At 46.2% G+C, this 15785-nt stretch overlaps 1 protein-coding gene across 1 annotated transcript; it reads right to left on the bottom strand.

Annotated features, from left to right (window-relative positions):
* Positions 1-192: 192 nt before the first annotated feature.
* Positions 193-4679, bottom strand: DKK4 (dickkopf WNT signaling pathway inhibitor 4; the record flags this gene model as incomplete). The annotated part of the gene is made up of 4 exons (XM_082715236.1): positions 193-1909; positions 3092-3244; positions 3699-3849; positions 4569-4679. 4 exons carry the CDS (start codon positions 4677-4679, stop codon positions 1659-1661), a joined length of 666 nt encoding a protein of 221 aa, XP_082571362.1. The 3' UTR covers positions 193-1658.
* Positions 4680-15785: the final 11106 nt, after the last annotated feature.

Here is a 15785-nt window from a genome sequence, read left to right as displayed (position 1 = left end):
AATAAGTTTTATTTTATTAGCAAATAACACATCACGTATGTTCATGATCACACTTTACTAAGGATTTAGTAGAGAGAAAAGATGAGATGTTAGCAATGTTCAGTGGGAATTTTTATTTTCTCATTTTCTGCCCTTCTGCTGTAAACCACATTACCCTATTACTTTTCCTCCCATTTATTACAGATTAGTCAATGACTGGGCATGAACTGGACGATGATTCAGTATTCTTTAGAAATTAGTGACCTTCATAATTTAATTTTTTTCTTGGGTTGTCTTGGACCCCATATTCAATTTTGTCATATATACTTAAAAACCTAAGACTAGTTGTGTGGTTTATCTCTTAAATGAAATCTAAAAGTGGTTGTAATTCATGAGAAAAAAGCTTCCCTAAGCAAAACCACTTATAATATGCACCCATATGTACAAAATATGGCCTGAATCTTCAACTTCAAACAGAATTTTCCCTTATTTGCCCTAGTTTTCCTCCAAGGTAATTTTTAAGTTCAAATGGTCAAGCATATAAATAAAAATGTTCCTCGAAAGCCCAAGCTTTGAAATTATATAAAATAGATTAATTATGTTAATTATATACATTATATATTCTATATCATTGGCTTTATATGTAAATTTGTATACTTATATTAAGTATAAGTATAAATGTAAAATAGAAGAAGTTATCAAGTGGGGCGCATGGGTGGCTCAGATGATTAAGATCTCCAGGTCCTGGATCCAGCCCCAGGGCAGGCTCCAAGCTCAGCAGGGAGTCTCATTCTCCCACGGCCACTGCCTCCCACCATGCCTGTGCTCTGTCTCCCTCCTTTTCAAATGAATATATAAAATCTTTAAAAAAAAAAAAAATTATCAAATGGTTAAGTAAAGCTATTGAGAGTAAAAACACTCCTTGAAGACCCTAGCTTTGAAATTATATAATCCATGTAATTAATATAACTAGATTAATATAATTTAATATATAAATTACACATAATTATTTAAGTATATGTAATTTAAAATATAACGCATATGTATATAATATAAATGATATTAATTTATATAATTAAAGTTATATAAATATAAAATGTAAAAAGTTATCAAATGATTAAAGCTGTTGAAAACAAAATACGTGGTAATGCTTTATAACTTGCAAAGGACTATAATACACGTAAAATACTACCTTTTGAATGTTATTTCTTTATTAACCAAATTATTTTGTAGTGAAGGGGCATTTCCCTTACAAGAGGGAAATGAAAGAAAATAAACAAGAGGGATTTTAAGGAAAAAATTTTTCCCTTAATTTACTGTGATAATTTTCACTGGTAAGATAAGAACTAGCTGCAGACCATCACTTTTTTACCCCCAAGCTACTGTCATGTACCAGAATTTCACCAGAAATTATGTAAAGATTTATTTGAACTAATTGAGTCACTAGATCAAATTAAACTTTTCTGAGGAGTCACATTACTTTGCAGAAATAGACAAAAAGCCAAAACCAGTTTTCATTCATCCTCAAGGGAGCACCTCACAGCGTCTAGGTCAGTCTATCCCAGTTGCCACAAGACTTGATTTACAGAGATATTATCGAAAGATTTTTAAATTAATGTCTGACATTTCTGTTTGAATACAATAAGGAGTTATCTTTATTTTGAAATCTTTACAGCTTTTTAGATTTTTTGGCATACTCTTAACCTTGCATGCTGTCGGTTGCCAGTCACTTGATTTCGACATAATAGTCCAGGGCCACACTCGCAGCGCTGGAAGATTTCTGGAGCTTGAGCTGTATCTTTCTGCCCTCTCCTAGAGCACACCTGTCCCTCCAGGAGGACTGGCTTGCAAATTTTAGTCCAGAAATGACGAGCACAGCAAAGTCCAGCTTCGCAGTCAAAAGTTCGAAGACATCTTTCTCCCTCTTGTCCTGTAACAAGATTCGTGTGGGCTGTCACAATAAATGGGGCAAAGTGCCATGTGGGGGGCTTGTAGCTGGGATGAAGGTGTAGGATCTAGAGCCACAAAGTAAAAATAAAAGCAGAACGCAGGTCTCCCAGAGCTAGCTCTTATGCCAAAAGTAGAGGACATGGGAATTTGCTAAGTTCAAACATTTTCAGAGAAAGATGAGATTTCCAGGGGTGCCTGGGTGGCTCAGTGGGTTAAAGCCTCTGCCTTTGGCTCAGGTCATGATCTCAGGGTCCTGGGATCAAGCCTGGAATCTGGCTCTCTGCTCAGCGGGGAGCCTGCTTTCCCCCCCCCCGCCCCCTCTGCCTGCCTCTCTGCCTACTTGTGATCTCTCTCTGTCAAATAAATAAAACCTTTAAAAAAATCATTTATAAAAAAAGAGAGATGAGATTTCCAGTATTGAGGAATGAAATCAATACCCTCATCAGTGTTTTATTAAATGGGATTTATATGGACACAGACCATGACTCATAAAGGGGCTGCTTAGCCTTGGAGACACAGACTGGCCAATCCACTGCCTTCAAATATTCCAGTTATTTTATGTCCAAGATAGAAATTAGCTTCATCTTAGTGAAGTTTGCATTTTAAGAATAAAAATTGTTGATTCATCAACTTTCGTTTCTCTTTTATTTTATATCCTGAGGACTTAGGGAAACCTCCATTTATTAAATTACTGACTATAAAAACATATGTGTATAAAATTCACTTAAAGATTTTCCTGCCAACTAGTTCATGATTATGGCTAGTCCCCTGGCCTCTTCAGTGGCTGACTGCCTTATGCTACTCCCTACATGATCTTCCACGCCATGGAAGGAGAGAGATTAGAAACAGGACATAATCCCTCTGTGTCTCAGAGAGTGGGGAGGAATCAAATCAGGTTCGGCCTATCCTTGAAAGCCGAGTGGGGGGGGGAATGTTTTTCTTTTCTTTTCTTTTTAAGAATTTTATTTATCTATTTGAGAGAGCACAAGCACAAACAAGAGGAGGGGTAAAAGGAGGAGAAGCAGGCTTCCTGCTGAGCAGTGGCTCTGATCCCAGGACCCATGGACTGAAGGCAGATGCTTAACGGACTGAGCCACCCAAGTGCCCTGGGAAATGTTTTTCTCTTAAAAAAAAGAAAAAGGTGCCAGAATGCTTCTCTTACCCTTACTGCCTTGTGGTTTCTTAATATTTGGCTTCCTTTTGGGTTTGTTTTCCTGAATCGGATGCTCAGCCCTTGCTTTCGTGTCCGCATCATCTTGCGCATCGATCTGCCTCTCCAGTATTGGGGCGGCATCCTCCATTGTCGTGCAAACATCTGAGGGACAACCAGGTGTGGTTGGGTTAGGACCACAGACACGCTGATTATTACACTGTTACATAGTTTGGCAGTACCTCTGCCTTCAGTTTATATATAGCTTGCAAGATTTCTGGGACACATGCACTAAATATTTACATGCACATATGGCAAAGAAAGCAGTTAAGTAGTGGAATCCAAGTGAAAACAAAAGAATTTGAAAGATCCCCTCTTGACCCCCTTCCTTTAAAATCATTATCTCTAAGTTGTTGACAAAAATTATCGCCAGGAAATAAACTATTTTATTGCATTAAGAAAAGGCAGCTGCATGAATGACTTCAAGCGTGAATCCAGGAGACCTTCGGAGAGTGCCCATCTTGGAATATTCTAGCCTACGACACTCATATGCTATCTTCAATAGAAAACCACTGTTCCTTGGGGCAACACCACCCTGCAGGGGTTTACAACAGCTTACCATTCACGCAGAGCGTCCCAGGGCAGCACACAGCGTGACGGTGGCACCTCCTTCGTAATCCACGACAAGTGGCACAGAATGGCTTCTCATCTTGCGGTTTGAGGCAGAATTTTCTAGAACTGCAGTCCTTGTCAGACAGGCACTGTGAACCCTGTAAGGAAAAACTTGTCACGGGGCTGAGGAGCCCAACAAGGTGGAAGAGGACTTTGAATTCAAAGTGGGGGATGGACGAAGCCACATCATAGTGGCGCCTCGCATGTGCTGAAAGGCCTTTGGCGGCGCCGGAATTTTTCGATATAATTGGTTTTCTCCCACAACGGGGAAATCAAATCTCCGATGAATAAACCTACGTGCTGCAAAGGTTGCATTCGAAAAAACTGTCCTACTTTTAAAACTCGGGATTTCATGGTCTTGTGCCCTTTTGACAATGGAAGAAAAATGCCGGGACGCCTGGGTGGCTCAGTTGGTTAAGCAGCTGCCTTCGGCTCAGGTCATGATCCCAGCATCCTGGGATCGAGTCCCACATCGGGCTCCTTGTTCAGCAGGGAGCCTGCTTCTCCCTCTGCCTCTGCCTGCCATTCCGTCTGCCTGTGCTCGCTCTCTCCCCATCTCTCTCTGATGAATAAATAAAATCTTTAAAAAAAAAAATGCCTTCTGATATGTGTTTTTAGGGATGGTGAGATTGTTGGTCTACATCCAGAACCTCGAGAAGCTGAGCTACAGGTGGAGTACCCGTAACGTTGGTGTTTGTGCCATTCCCATTAGATGTTTTTCTTCTAGGGAGTCGCATCCCTTTGCCCACTGCCCCTCAGTGAGCCTTACCCACCCCCACCTCGTGAACTGCCCCCTGCTGCCTTACGGGCGCTTTACCTTCCGAGCCCCGTGCACATCGGCAGAGTTCTTGATGTTGTTGAAATCCAGAACCAGAGCTCCCAGGGGGGCGCACAGCCAGCTGAGCCCCAGCAGGACCACCACCGCCATCCTCTAAGCGCCTCTCCGCGCCCTCCAAACTGGGCTGCTCCAACCCCACAAGAGAGCCAAACGGAAACCCCGCAAGGTCGTCTGGAACTGCTTTTCTCCAAGGGGAAGCAAATCTTCGTCTCTGTGAGGTGTGTGAACTCTGAATGAGCAGGTTCCTTCTGGAACTATTTATACCAGATGTGTCTCCTCATCTCTCTCTCCCCCACCCCCCTTCATTTCCTCCCTCCTTACCCCACACAGGCTTCAACAAATCCCTTTAAATCTGTTTGATCAATAGTTCAAAACAAGGATTCAAGAGAGAGAGAGAGAAGGGGCAGGGCCTCAGCGGCTTCTCCTTCAGGGGTTGAATCCCTCTTAATTATTGCATATCAAAGTTAGTTCAAAGGGTTAGCAGAAGAGCAGGATGTCTGTATCAAAGGCGAACTCCGCTAATCACCTGCATTTCCTACCTTCAGTAATCTTTCTCGGGTGGAGGGAGTCTGTTCTAAGATCTGTTTTCACAGCTAATCGTGCTCAAAGAATGAATGAATCATACTGGCCAAAATGGCTGTAGAGGATGCCAAAAACTAATGAGTTACAAAATATCCCGAGAAGCTTTAAACTCTGCTTCAGATTGTGAAGACAGATAGAAAAGAGAGAAAATGCCTTCTGATTAGCTCTGGCATCCAGATGTAAAAATCCCAACAGCTTAAAAGCTGGGAGCATAATAGCACCTGTTCTGATTCACTGTCAATGGGCAAATAATCTTTCCTAAACTGCAAATTGAACTGTTTGAAGCCAGGGTTATTTAATTAGGAAAATAATGAGATTTATAAAAATTCCCCCCCATACACCCTTTTTTTTTTTTTTTAAGATTTTATTTATTTACTTGAGAGAGAAACAGTGAGAGAGAGCATGAACGAGGAGAAGGTCAGAGAGAGAAGCAGACTCCCCATGGAGTTAGGAGTCTGATGTGGGACTCGATCCCGGGACTCCAGGATCATGACCTGAGCCGAAGGCAGTCGTCCAACCAACTGAGCCACCCAGGCGTCCTGAACCCTTTCTTGATGGTGGGGACAACCACAGAAAGCCCATCTTATGCAGATTTACACAAATCAATACGAAGCGTCAGATGCATTTTATGTGCAATGTATTTAATTTGTATCGCACCGTGTTAAATGGACTTGAGCTGATTCCAGGTGGGATTTCATTCATTTTCCATTTTCCTAATTTGAATTTTTTAAAACATCTGCTTTGTCCCGTTTTGTCTCCTTGATTTCAGCCAGACTGCTAGAGAAGTCAAATCATTTAGACCCGTGCTTATCACTGCCAAAGTATTTTAGCAGAACAATCTAGATCTCGGTCAAAATATTTTTCCCCCCTCGCTTCTTGGTTTCATTGTTCTCAGTGTAGATTCATCCCGGTATTTCAGGTGTTAGCTGCTGTTTAAAATCTAAAAATAGCGGTGCCTGGGTGGCTCAGTGGGTTAAAGCCTCTGCCTTGAGCTCAGGTCATGATTCCCGGGTCCTGGTATAGAGCCCAGCATCTGGCTGTCTGCTCAGCAGGGAGCCTGCTTCCTCCATTCTCTCTCTGCCTGTCTCTCTGCCTACTTGTGGTCTCTGTCAAATAAATAAATAAAGTCTAAAAATAGTGGCGCCTGGGTGGCTCAGTCCTTAAGCGTCTGTCTTTGGCTCAGGTCATGATCCCAGGGTCCTGGGATTGAACCCCACATCGGGCTCGCTGTTCAGTGGGGAGCCTGCTTTTCCCTCTCCCACTCCCCCTGCTTGGGTTCCCTCTCTTGCTGTCTCTCTGTCAAATAAATAAATAGAATCTCAAAAAGAAAATCTAAATATACTTGGTGGTGGGCCGCATGTCTGGCTGGCTCAGCTGGAAGGGCATGCAACTCTTGATCTCGGGGTCATGAGTCAGGCCACATGTTGTGTGTAGAGATTACTTAAATAATAAACAAGCAAATAAATAAAATCTAAAAATGCATAGTTTCTAAGACATAAATGGCACTCTTGGTATAACTGGATTTTCCTCCAGAACATCATCCCACTTAAATGCATCTCAACACTGTGCCATAGGAACATTCCGGGTCCTGAGTAATAGCTGGTGCCATTCAGCACAGGCGACCTGAGACTTCCTTCCCTTGGTTCCCTCTGTTGGGCTGGGGCCGCTTGTCCACCACTCAAATGGTGCATGGGAGTTACTTCTGCCAAGTACTCCTTTTTTTTTTTTTTCCTGCTTCAGCTGAAAACATCAAACACCCTTTGATAGTATGATAAGTCTGGTGACTAGGTGTGTTACAGGATTTATTTTGAAGTTGGACAATTATGACCAAGGATAAAGGAGAGAGCCCCAGGGTTCCCCCTCTGCTGGGGAATCTTTGTTTCCTGTTTCCTAACTGAAGAGAGAATATCAGGGTACCAAAGGCCTCTGGCAATAAACACAGACAAAAGGATTGATGGGAAATCCTGTAACACAGCAGAAACATTCATCGGCACTTCGTATGTAGCAGAACCTGTGGTTAGATGTTGGGGAGAACAAATTAAACACAGTCCTTGGCCCTGAAGAGCTGGCATCCAGTCAGAAGACACACAATGTATCTAGGGAGGATTCCAATATATTTTAACAAGCGCTAAGACAAAGGCATAAATGCGGGGCTGGAGGACCACAGAGGAGGGCATAACTAGACCTTCTGGAGAAGTAAAGAAATGCATCTACAGAGGAGGTGCTATTTGAGCTGGGTTTTGTGGGATGAGTAGGAGTTTCCTGGATTGGAAAGTAGGGAATGGTCTCACCCCAGGCTCAGAGGGTGAAGCACGTGGAAGGGAAGAGAGGTGCATTTCAGCTCTAGGGAGAGATTCTGTGAGGCTGGGGCAGGTGGTGGACAGACAAGATGATGCTCGATGATGAGGAACCGGATGCGCCATGCCAAGAAAACTGGATTCTATTCTACGTGCAGGGTCAAGTCAGCAGAGGCACTGAAGCTTGAAAACAGCATGACCTAAACTGCTTCTTCAGAAAGTGGGACTGGTGGCAGCGTGGGGCTGGGGTTGTGCTGGGTGAAAGGGGATGCTCAGGTCTTGGTTGTAACTGCCCAGATGGGGAGGAGGAGCTCAAACATCAGGCCTTGGCACAGAAGCCGTGAGAAGAACCAAGCAAGGTGTGGGATTTTATTTTTTTAAAGATTTTATTTGTTTATTTGACAGACAGAGATTACAAGTAGCAGAGAGGCAGGTGTGGGGGGGGCAGACTCCCCACTGAGCAGAGAGCCCGATGTGGGGTTTGATCCCAGGACCCTGAGACCATGACCTGAGCCGAAGGCAGAGGCTTTAACCCACTGAGCCACCCAGGCGCCCCAAGGGGTAGGATTTGAAAGCGGAAGTCTATGAGTTGATGTGGGAGGTGGAGAGTGAGTGGGAAGGAGCTGAGAGAACGTGGCCCTTTCTGATTTCCCACGTGGGGTGGACTGAGGTGTTAGGAAAGCAGAGATGGTAGGGGGTACAGGTGACCATGAGGAAAACCATCTAGATCATCAAGTTCTGGCTAACTATCTAACACTGAGGTATTTTCCATGAGGGACGCTCTCCTTCTCGCTTCCCACGGACAAAGGGGATGAGAGGATACAGACATCAGACCCCCGAGGGTCACAAACAGGGCGTGGAGCAAGATGGAAGAGCAGAAGTCTCTGTCTCTGTTTCTCTCTGCACTGAGAGAGTACAGGATTTGGGGTTGGGCTGGCCTGGTTGGATCCCAAGACTGGCTTATCGTACGCCCCCACAACACCCACCTCCCCTACACATCCATCCACCTACTGGTCTCGGTATTTGCAAAGCTCTGTTGTGATTGTCTACTTAGTTGTCTCCATCGCTAGATGATAAACACTGTGAGGACAGGGCTATCGCTGATTCATCTTGATAAGCTCATGTGTCGAATTCCTGGCTCTCAGTAGATAAATGGATGCACAAAAAAATGTGTAGTAACTTCGGGGTGTTGGGCAAGTTACTTCACCTTTCTGGGCTACAACGTCCCCAACCAGTATCTGGCAGTCCTTTCCTCCATAATGACTACATTTCGAAGGTTCAGCGTGGAAAAACGTGTGTAGGGCCTAGTACAGCAGCTGGCACTCGTAACACTCTAAACAGGTGTCTTTTACCTCTTTTCTAGGCCAGAACTGTCCATAAATTTCAGTACCCAGCACAACACAGGGCCCTCCACAGACCTTTGTTAAAGCCAACTCACCAAGGCTAACTCTCCCCTAAATTGAGGCCTTATTTGGGAATGGGGTCACTGTTTCTAGGTCTCCTAAAAAGTCAGAGCAGTTTTGAGGAAAGTGAGAATATTAAGTCTCACGTAGAATTTAAGAAACAAAACAGAGACAGGATGGCCAGTTGGCTCAGTGGGTTAAGCCGCTGCCTTTGGCTCAGGTCATGATCTCAGGGTCCTGGGATGGAGCCCCACATCGGGATCTCTGATATGGGGAGCCTGCTTCCCCCCTCTCTCTGCCTGCCTCTCTGCCTACTTATGTCTCTCTCTCTCTCTCTCTCTCTGTCAAAGAAATAAATAAAATCTTAAAAACAAAACAAAACAGAGGATCATAGGGGAAGGGAGGGAAAAATAAAATAAGATGAAATCAGAGAGGGAGATAAACCATAAGAAACTCTTAACTCCAGGAAACAAACAGGGTTGCTGGAGGGGAAGCAGGTGGGGGATGGGGTAACTGAGTGATGGGCATTGTTTTTTAAGATTTTATTTATTTGACAGAGAGACACAGAGAGGGAACACAAGCAGGGGGAGTGGGAGAGGGAGGAGCAGGCTTCCTGCAGAGCAGGGAGCACGAAGTGGGGCTCCATCCCAGGACCCTGGGATCATGACCCGAGCCAAAGGCAGCCGCTTAACTGACTGAGCCACCCAGGTGCCCCTGGGTGGTGGGCATTAAGGAGGGCACGTGATGGCCTGAGCACTGGGTGTTCTATGCCTCTATGAATCACTGAACTCCACCTCTGAAAAACACACTACATGTTAATTTATTGGATTTAAACAAAATAAATCTTTAAAACACGAGAATGTGAGATCTCCCTGGAAAATGGCTTTTGGTACATTTTCAGATCTGCCAAGGCTGCTGGCTCGTTAAGAATCGTGGCGTTACTCAGGATGCCAGCAACCAAAATGAGAAAGCAGATGTCCCTTTGGCAGCATTTACCCTGGAGCTGCATCTGCATTATTGGGGGATTAGAGATGGCGCGGTGGGAGCAGAGGGTGGCGGGAGAGGACAGCTTTACAAATGCGTCTGTGTCAAAGGCATTCTCTCTGCTCCAACGTCAGGGCACCAAAGCTCACAAAGGCAGGCCTCGGAGGCCAGGTTCTCGCACAGGGCACCCGATGTGCCCCCCAGAGCCTCCCAGGAGACCCCAGGAGCTCTGTCAGCTGCAGAACAGAGCAACCCTCCTCACCCACAGTTTTGGCCCAGATGCTGCCATCTCGACGCCCCTTGGCAGGGATTAGGGGTTCCCTGAAAATCTCAGGCTGATCCTCTTAGTTCCACACTGAGCATCGGGGCCAAAGGAACATTTAGACGGAGCTCAGAAGAAGTGAAAATTCCCAGAGAAATTCCCGAAGGGCCCCCCCAGCCTCCGCTCTGTCGCTCTGCTGCCCCTCGGCGGGAACCCACGGGGCTTCTCCAGGAAGCAGGGCAGGCTGGCGCGTGAGGCCCCCGCCTGCAGCCTCGCGAGTGACAGCTGCTCTGGTTCAGGTCAAAGGCAGAGTGTCAGAGCCCGTGATTTATACGCACTTAGGAATGGGAATTGCTATTTGTTACGGCTCCTGTGTCAAAACCAGTTTGATTTCCATAAATTTTGCTTTCCTTAAAAGAAAATCAAAGCAGCTGAAACAAGCAGGTCTTTGGCAGAATCTCACAGGAAATGTTCAGGAAAATAAAAGAGGAGAAGGGCATGTCGAGAAAAGACAAAGACTGTAGGATATAAACGCAGAGCGGCTGTAAATGTTATGGTTTGGTTCTGTGAGGTCAGGAGGTAAAGCAAACCGCCCGCAACGGCTCTCGCTCTCGGGAGCCTAGGAGGCATCTGGCAGATGGCTTGCAACTCAGTGTGGGGGCAGCCCCCCCCCGAGGGCAGAGGGGTAGAGGTCGGGGAGACGGCTCTGGCCTCTTTCCTGACTGTGTGGCCTTGGCTTGGTCAGGTCTCAGCTCAGCCTAGGTCCTCATGTTCTCAAAGGCTTCTTCCAGGCCAGCATCGTGGGAGTGGAGGGTGGGCTCCCAGAGACACTGTTTAGATGCTAGTCTCTGTGAATCGGCCCCCATGTTGGAGCCCCCCCGTGAGGTAGGGCTACGGAGTTCCCTTTTCCAGCAGCAACAGCCTCAGAGCTCTCCTGACTCGGCTCTGGCATCCAGCCAGGAGCAGTTCTAACCAACCAGGCATCCACGAGCTTCCTTCCTCAAGGATAGGTTCTGCCTTCCTTTTACTTAAAAAATTAGATGAGGGGCACCTGAGTGGCTCAGTGGGTTAAGCCTCTGCCTTCGCCTCAGGTCATGATCTCAGGGTCCTGGGATCGAGTCCCGCATCGGGCTCTCTGCTCTGCGGGGAGCCTGCTTCCCCCTTCTCTCTGCCTGCCACACCGCCTACTTGTGATCGCTGTCTGTCAAATAAATGATGTTTAAAAAAAAAATTAGATGAGGTTGTGTGTGACTTCGTAAACCCAAATGCCTCTCCACCCTACCTTGTTCCCCGGGCACTTTCACAACTTGTCCCAGTCCGGTCCGGCCGCTGCAATGAAATCAATCACAGCCAGGGGTGGCCAATGAGAAATCCATTTCTCCCGGCTGGGAGGCTGGAAGGCCGACATCAGGGAGCCCAATTGGGCGGGTTCAGGCCTGCTTCCAGGCTCCCAAGTGGCTGTCTCCTCACCGGAGAAGGAGAGAGGAAGCCCTCTGGGGTCTCTTTTGTAAGGGCATGAGTCCCATTCACGAGGGCTTCCCCCTCATGATCCCAAAGGCCCCACCTTCTAAATCTACCACATCAGGCATTAGGCTCTCAGTGGAGGAATTTGGAGGGGATGCAGGCAGACCAGACTCTTCGTACTCTTCTTCCTCCGTGCCCTGTCATCGCCGACAGACCCTGTTGCACAAAATGGGCTGGGAGGGGCGGGGAGGTGAGGGGAGCGGGCGGGTGCGGCGACAGACACGACTATGAAAAGCCCAGAAAAAAATGAAAACGCTGACCCTGTCTCAATGTATATCAGTTGGAAAAGGTAACATGGCCCTTCCCGGGTCAGTGAAGGAGTCAGCGAGCTAAGAGGACGTGTACGTAATTTGGTGACCTGTGGCAGTGTCGCTCTGGCCCTGTGGGGGCCACGTCCTTTCATCCATGCCACCACGTTCCCCAGCTGCTGCCTACTGAGAATGTGTAAAACAAACAAAAAAATTTTTTTAACTGAATGATATTTACGTTTCTAGGGTAGTTTACAGCTGACTTCTTGAGCCCTTTTGGTTGCCTACAACCTCTTCTCAGGACAAACCAGGTTCTGCCATCTTTGGATCAAGACCCTAAGATGCAGACCAAACCGGGTCCGATTCTCTTCCCTCAAAAGGAGGGGGTGACTCCCACTGCAAGAGGAGACCCCAAACCTACCTGGAGTCCAATTCCGAAGAAGCACATTTTAAAAAATGAATGGCTATCACGAATTTATAGCTAACAATACTGTGCCACGTACTTGGAGAGCTGTAATGTCCTCACCATAACAACAGCAGCCTGGAAATTATGTGAGATGAAGGATGTGCTAACCTGATTGTGGTAAACATTTGCCGTATGCACGTGTATCAAATCATCACACCGTACTTAAACTTACACAGGGTTGGATGTTGATTATTTCTTTAGTGACATTAGAAAATAAAAGAATGCCCACCCATGAGCTCTGCACACATGAGCTCTGGAATCCCCTTGTGGAGAGGGGAAGCCAATTGCTTTGAGTTTCCCTGGTGTGTTCTCCAGGGGGCCTGCCTAGCTCTAGTATCTGCCCCCCAAGAGTCACCCTTCTAGGGGAATTCTTCGTCTGGTTACTCCATGTGCCTGGGTGTTGTGGTATATCTGACTCAGGGTGTGATGCAGCCTTCTCTGGCCAGGATCCTGCCTTGGATGTCCCCTGGAGGTGGCCCAAGCCTCCTCACAGCTTTGGCCAAAGAAAGCTATCTGTGCCTGGAGCCCTCTGGGTAGGCCCCATTTTTTTTTTTTTTTAAGATTTTATTTATTTATTTGACAGAGAGATCACAAGTAGGCGAGAGGCAGGCAGAGAGAGAGAGGAGGAAGCAGGCTCCCTGCTGAGCAGAAAGCCCGATGCGGGGCTCGATCCCAGGACCTTGGGATCATGACCTGGGCTGAAGGCAGAGGCTTAACCCACTGAGCCACCCAGGTGTGGGTAGGCCCCATTTGACCAGGAGTTTACTTCTCACGGTTCCCATTTTAAAAATGAAGACATTGAAGTTTAGAGAGTTGAAGTTGCCCCAGCCTCACAGCTAGTGAATTGTGGACAGATGGTAAAATTTGGACAACAGGTTTCTGGTCCCAAAGTTTATTTTTTCCTCTACACCACACTACACTGCTTGCTACCAGAAGCCCCCAAACACCAAATCACTTGAACGCAGCTGCATATTCACTAAGAAATAAAATCACACTGGGGCGCCTGGGTGGCTCAGGGGGTTAAGCCTCTGCCTTTGGCTCAAGTCATGATCTCAAGGTCCTGGGATCGAGCCCCGCATCGGGCTTTCTGCTCAGCGGGGAGCCTGCTTCTCATCTCTGTCAAATAACATCTTAAAGAAAGAAAGAAAATCACAGAGAACATGGCCTGTTGCTGTATTTGGGTTACCTAGGACTACGTCACCTCTCCCCTAGGTTATGTTTTCTGGGAGTGTGAATATAGCGGTTGAGATTAGAAACCTTGCCAGTTGTGAGGGTCCAGCTGCACCCTACTCTACATGGGGTACACTGACAAAACCCATTTCGTCAGAAAACTCACGAAGACTTAAGGGTGTCCTTTTGACAATCAACGGAGCCCCTGACTTTGGTGGGGCAGCGCTGAGACACACCATCCAATCCTGTAGGATTCATACCTGCGCTCAAGCCTTCTGAAGAATTTGGATGAAGGCCCGGGGGCAGGAGGAGGGCAGGGTTCCTCCCCCAACTCACAAACCTAAGCCCAGGCGCGCTGGCAGGTTTAGCTTCGCTTTTACGCTGGTTCCTTGCGCCCTCTCGTGGTCAAGTGAAGTGGGCGCTCATGCGGCCCATGCTGAAGTTCCAGGTACTCCCTTCCAGAGGCGGTTCCCAATTTTTGGTGGAAATTCCCCATGGAACACTAATTCTTTTCTTGTAAACCTCAGTACTTCCCCACTTTATGAGACTGACCTTAAGCTTTCTAATTATAACTGAAAACATGTTTCCAAATTTAACAATTTTGTGAAATACAGAAAAGTGTAAAGAAGAAAATAAAAAGCCACATATACTCTAACCCCGCAGACAGTCACTATCAAAATTTTGGTAAATTCTCCAAATTTCTTTCTATGCAGGTACAGATGCACATATACATATAGCATATATCTGTTTAATATACAATATAATTAATCTATCACCAGCTCCAGAACTAGCCATCAGTAACCATCACTAATGCCTACACGTCCCCAGGTGTGTCTCCTCTAGTCAGTCACGCCGCCTGCCTCTCCAGCACGGATGTTTACGGTGAGCATTCCCTTGCTTCTTCTTTTAAAGATTTTATTTACTGGGTCCTGGGTTTGAGTCCTTCCCTGGGTTCCTTGCTCAGCGGGGAGCCTTCCGCTCCCTTTGGTTCTTGCGTTCTTTCTCCCTCTGACAAATAGATTAAATCTTAAAAAAAAAAAATTTAAAAAGTATTTACTTTAGAGAGAGAGGGAGTGCACAAGCAGGGGGAGAGGCAGAAAGAGAGGGAGAAGCAGACTCCCCTGCTGAGCAAGGAGTCTGACATGGGGCTCCATCCCAGGATCATGATCTGAACTGAAAACAGAGGCTTACCTGACTGAGCCACCCAGGTGTCCCTCCACTGCTTCTTCTTAAAGTAAAATTACAACACACACACATACGCACACACACAGTTTGGGGTTACACTGTATTTACTTTTGCTTCCTCTTCTTTGTTTTTCACTGAACCTTTCCCTTAGAGCATCAAATGCTAATCGGAACATTTGGCTGTACCATAATCTGGAACATGGGTATATCATAGTTTATTCAATGAATCCTCTAAATGTTGACCATTTAGTTTGTTTTAAAATTTTTACTATTCTAAATCACTCAAGCTGTTTAAGAGAAGTCTTTGCAAACAGAATTTGGGGTATGGTATACTGACATCCTTGATCACTCTGTCCCTCTGTGCTAGAAGCCATTCCCTTGTCGTCCACCTAAGCCACTCTGAGATAGCCTTTCCTCGGAGCAGCCTTTAGTCCACCCCCAGCATACTGAGGGGCATTCACCACTGGGTCCCTCTGTGCCCTGCAGCCTCCCTGTAGAAGGCCAAGGGACATGGTTTGTACCTCTTCTGAAGGCAAAGATGCCTTTAGTTGCTCAGTGACTGGGGGACCCTCACTCCTCATCAGCCTTTTAGAGTCCCTGAAAACAAACAAGTGAGCCCTTTTGCTTTAATGAAAAGAATTAAATAATACCACTGGCTTCAGAATCTTTTTTACATTTAGCGTCATTGAATTACCAAATCGTCATGGTGGGGCCTCTCTCTTCAGTTGTTTTTCATTTCTGAGGGTAAAATTATACTAACCTTCTGAGATTTTTCTCTCAAAAAGGTAACGGAGGCAGATCAGCAGGCTGTCTTGACTAGAGCAGGTGACCTGTACTGGGGAACTGCTTGCCCTCGAGTTGATGTGGGCCTCTGAACCCAGACAGCACTGACATGTAGGGCTGTTTCCTCCTACCTCCTACATCAGCTCTCAGCATGGTGCCCTGCACATAACGAGTACTTAGCAAATGTCTCACCCATGAAGGAGTCTAAAATCCCTTTCCTGCTCTAAAATCCCATTTCTAAAGACTTTATAGAAGAATGCCATGTTACTAGGATTTGGAGTTCCCAAGGCTTT

This window comes from Mustela nivalis (genome assembly GCF_964662115.1).
Source record: "Mustela nivalis genome assembly, chromosome: 20".
Classification (NCBI taxonomy): Eukaryota; Metazoa; Chordata; class Mammalia; order Carnivora; family Mustelidae; genus Mustela; species Mustela nivalis.
Note: the sequence above shows the minus strand (reverse complement) of the source record. Positions and strands in the feature narration are given on the sequence as shown.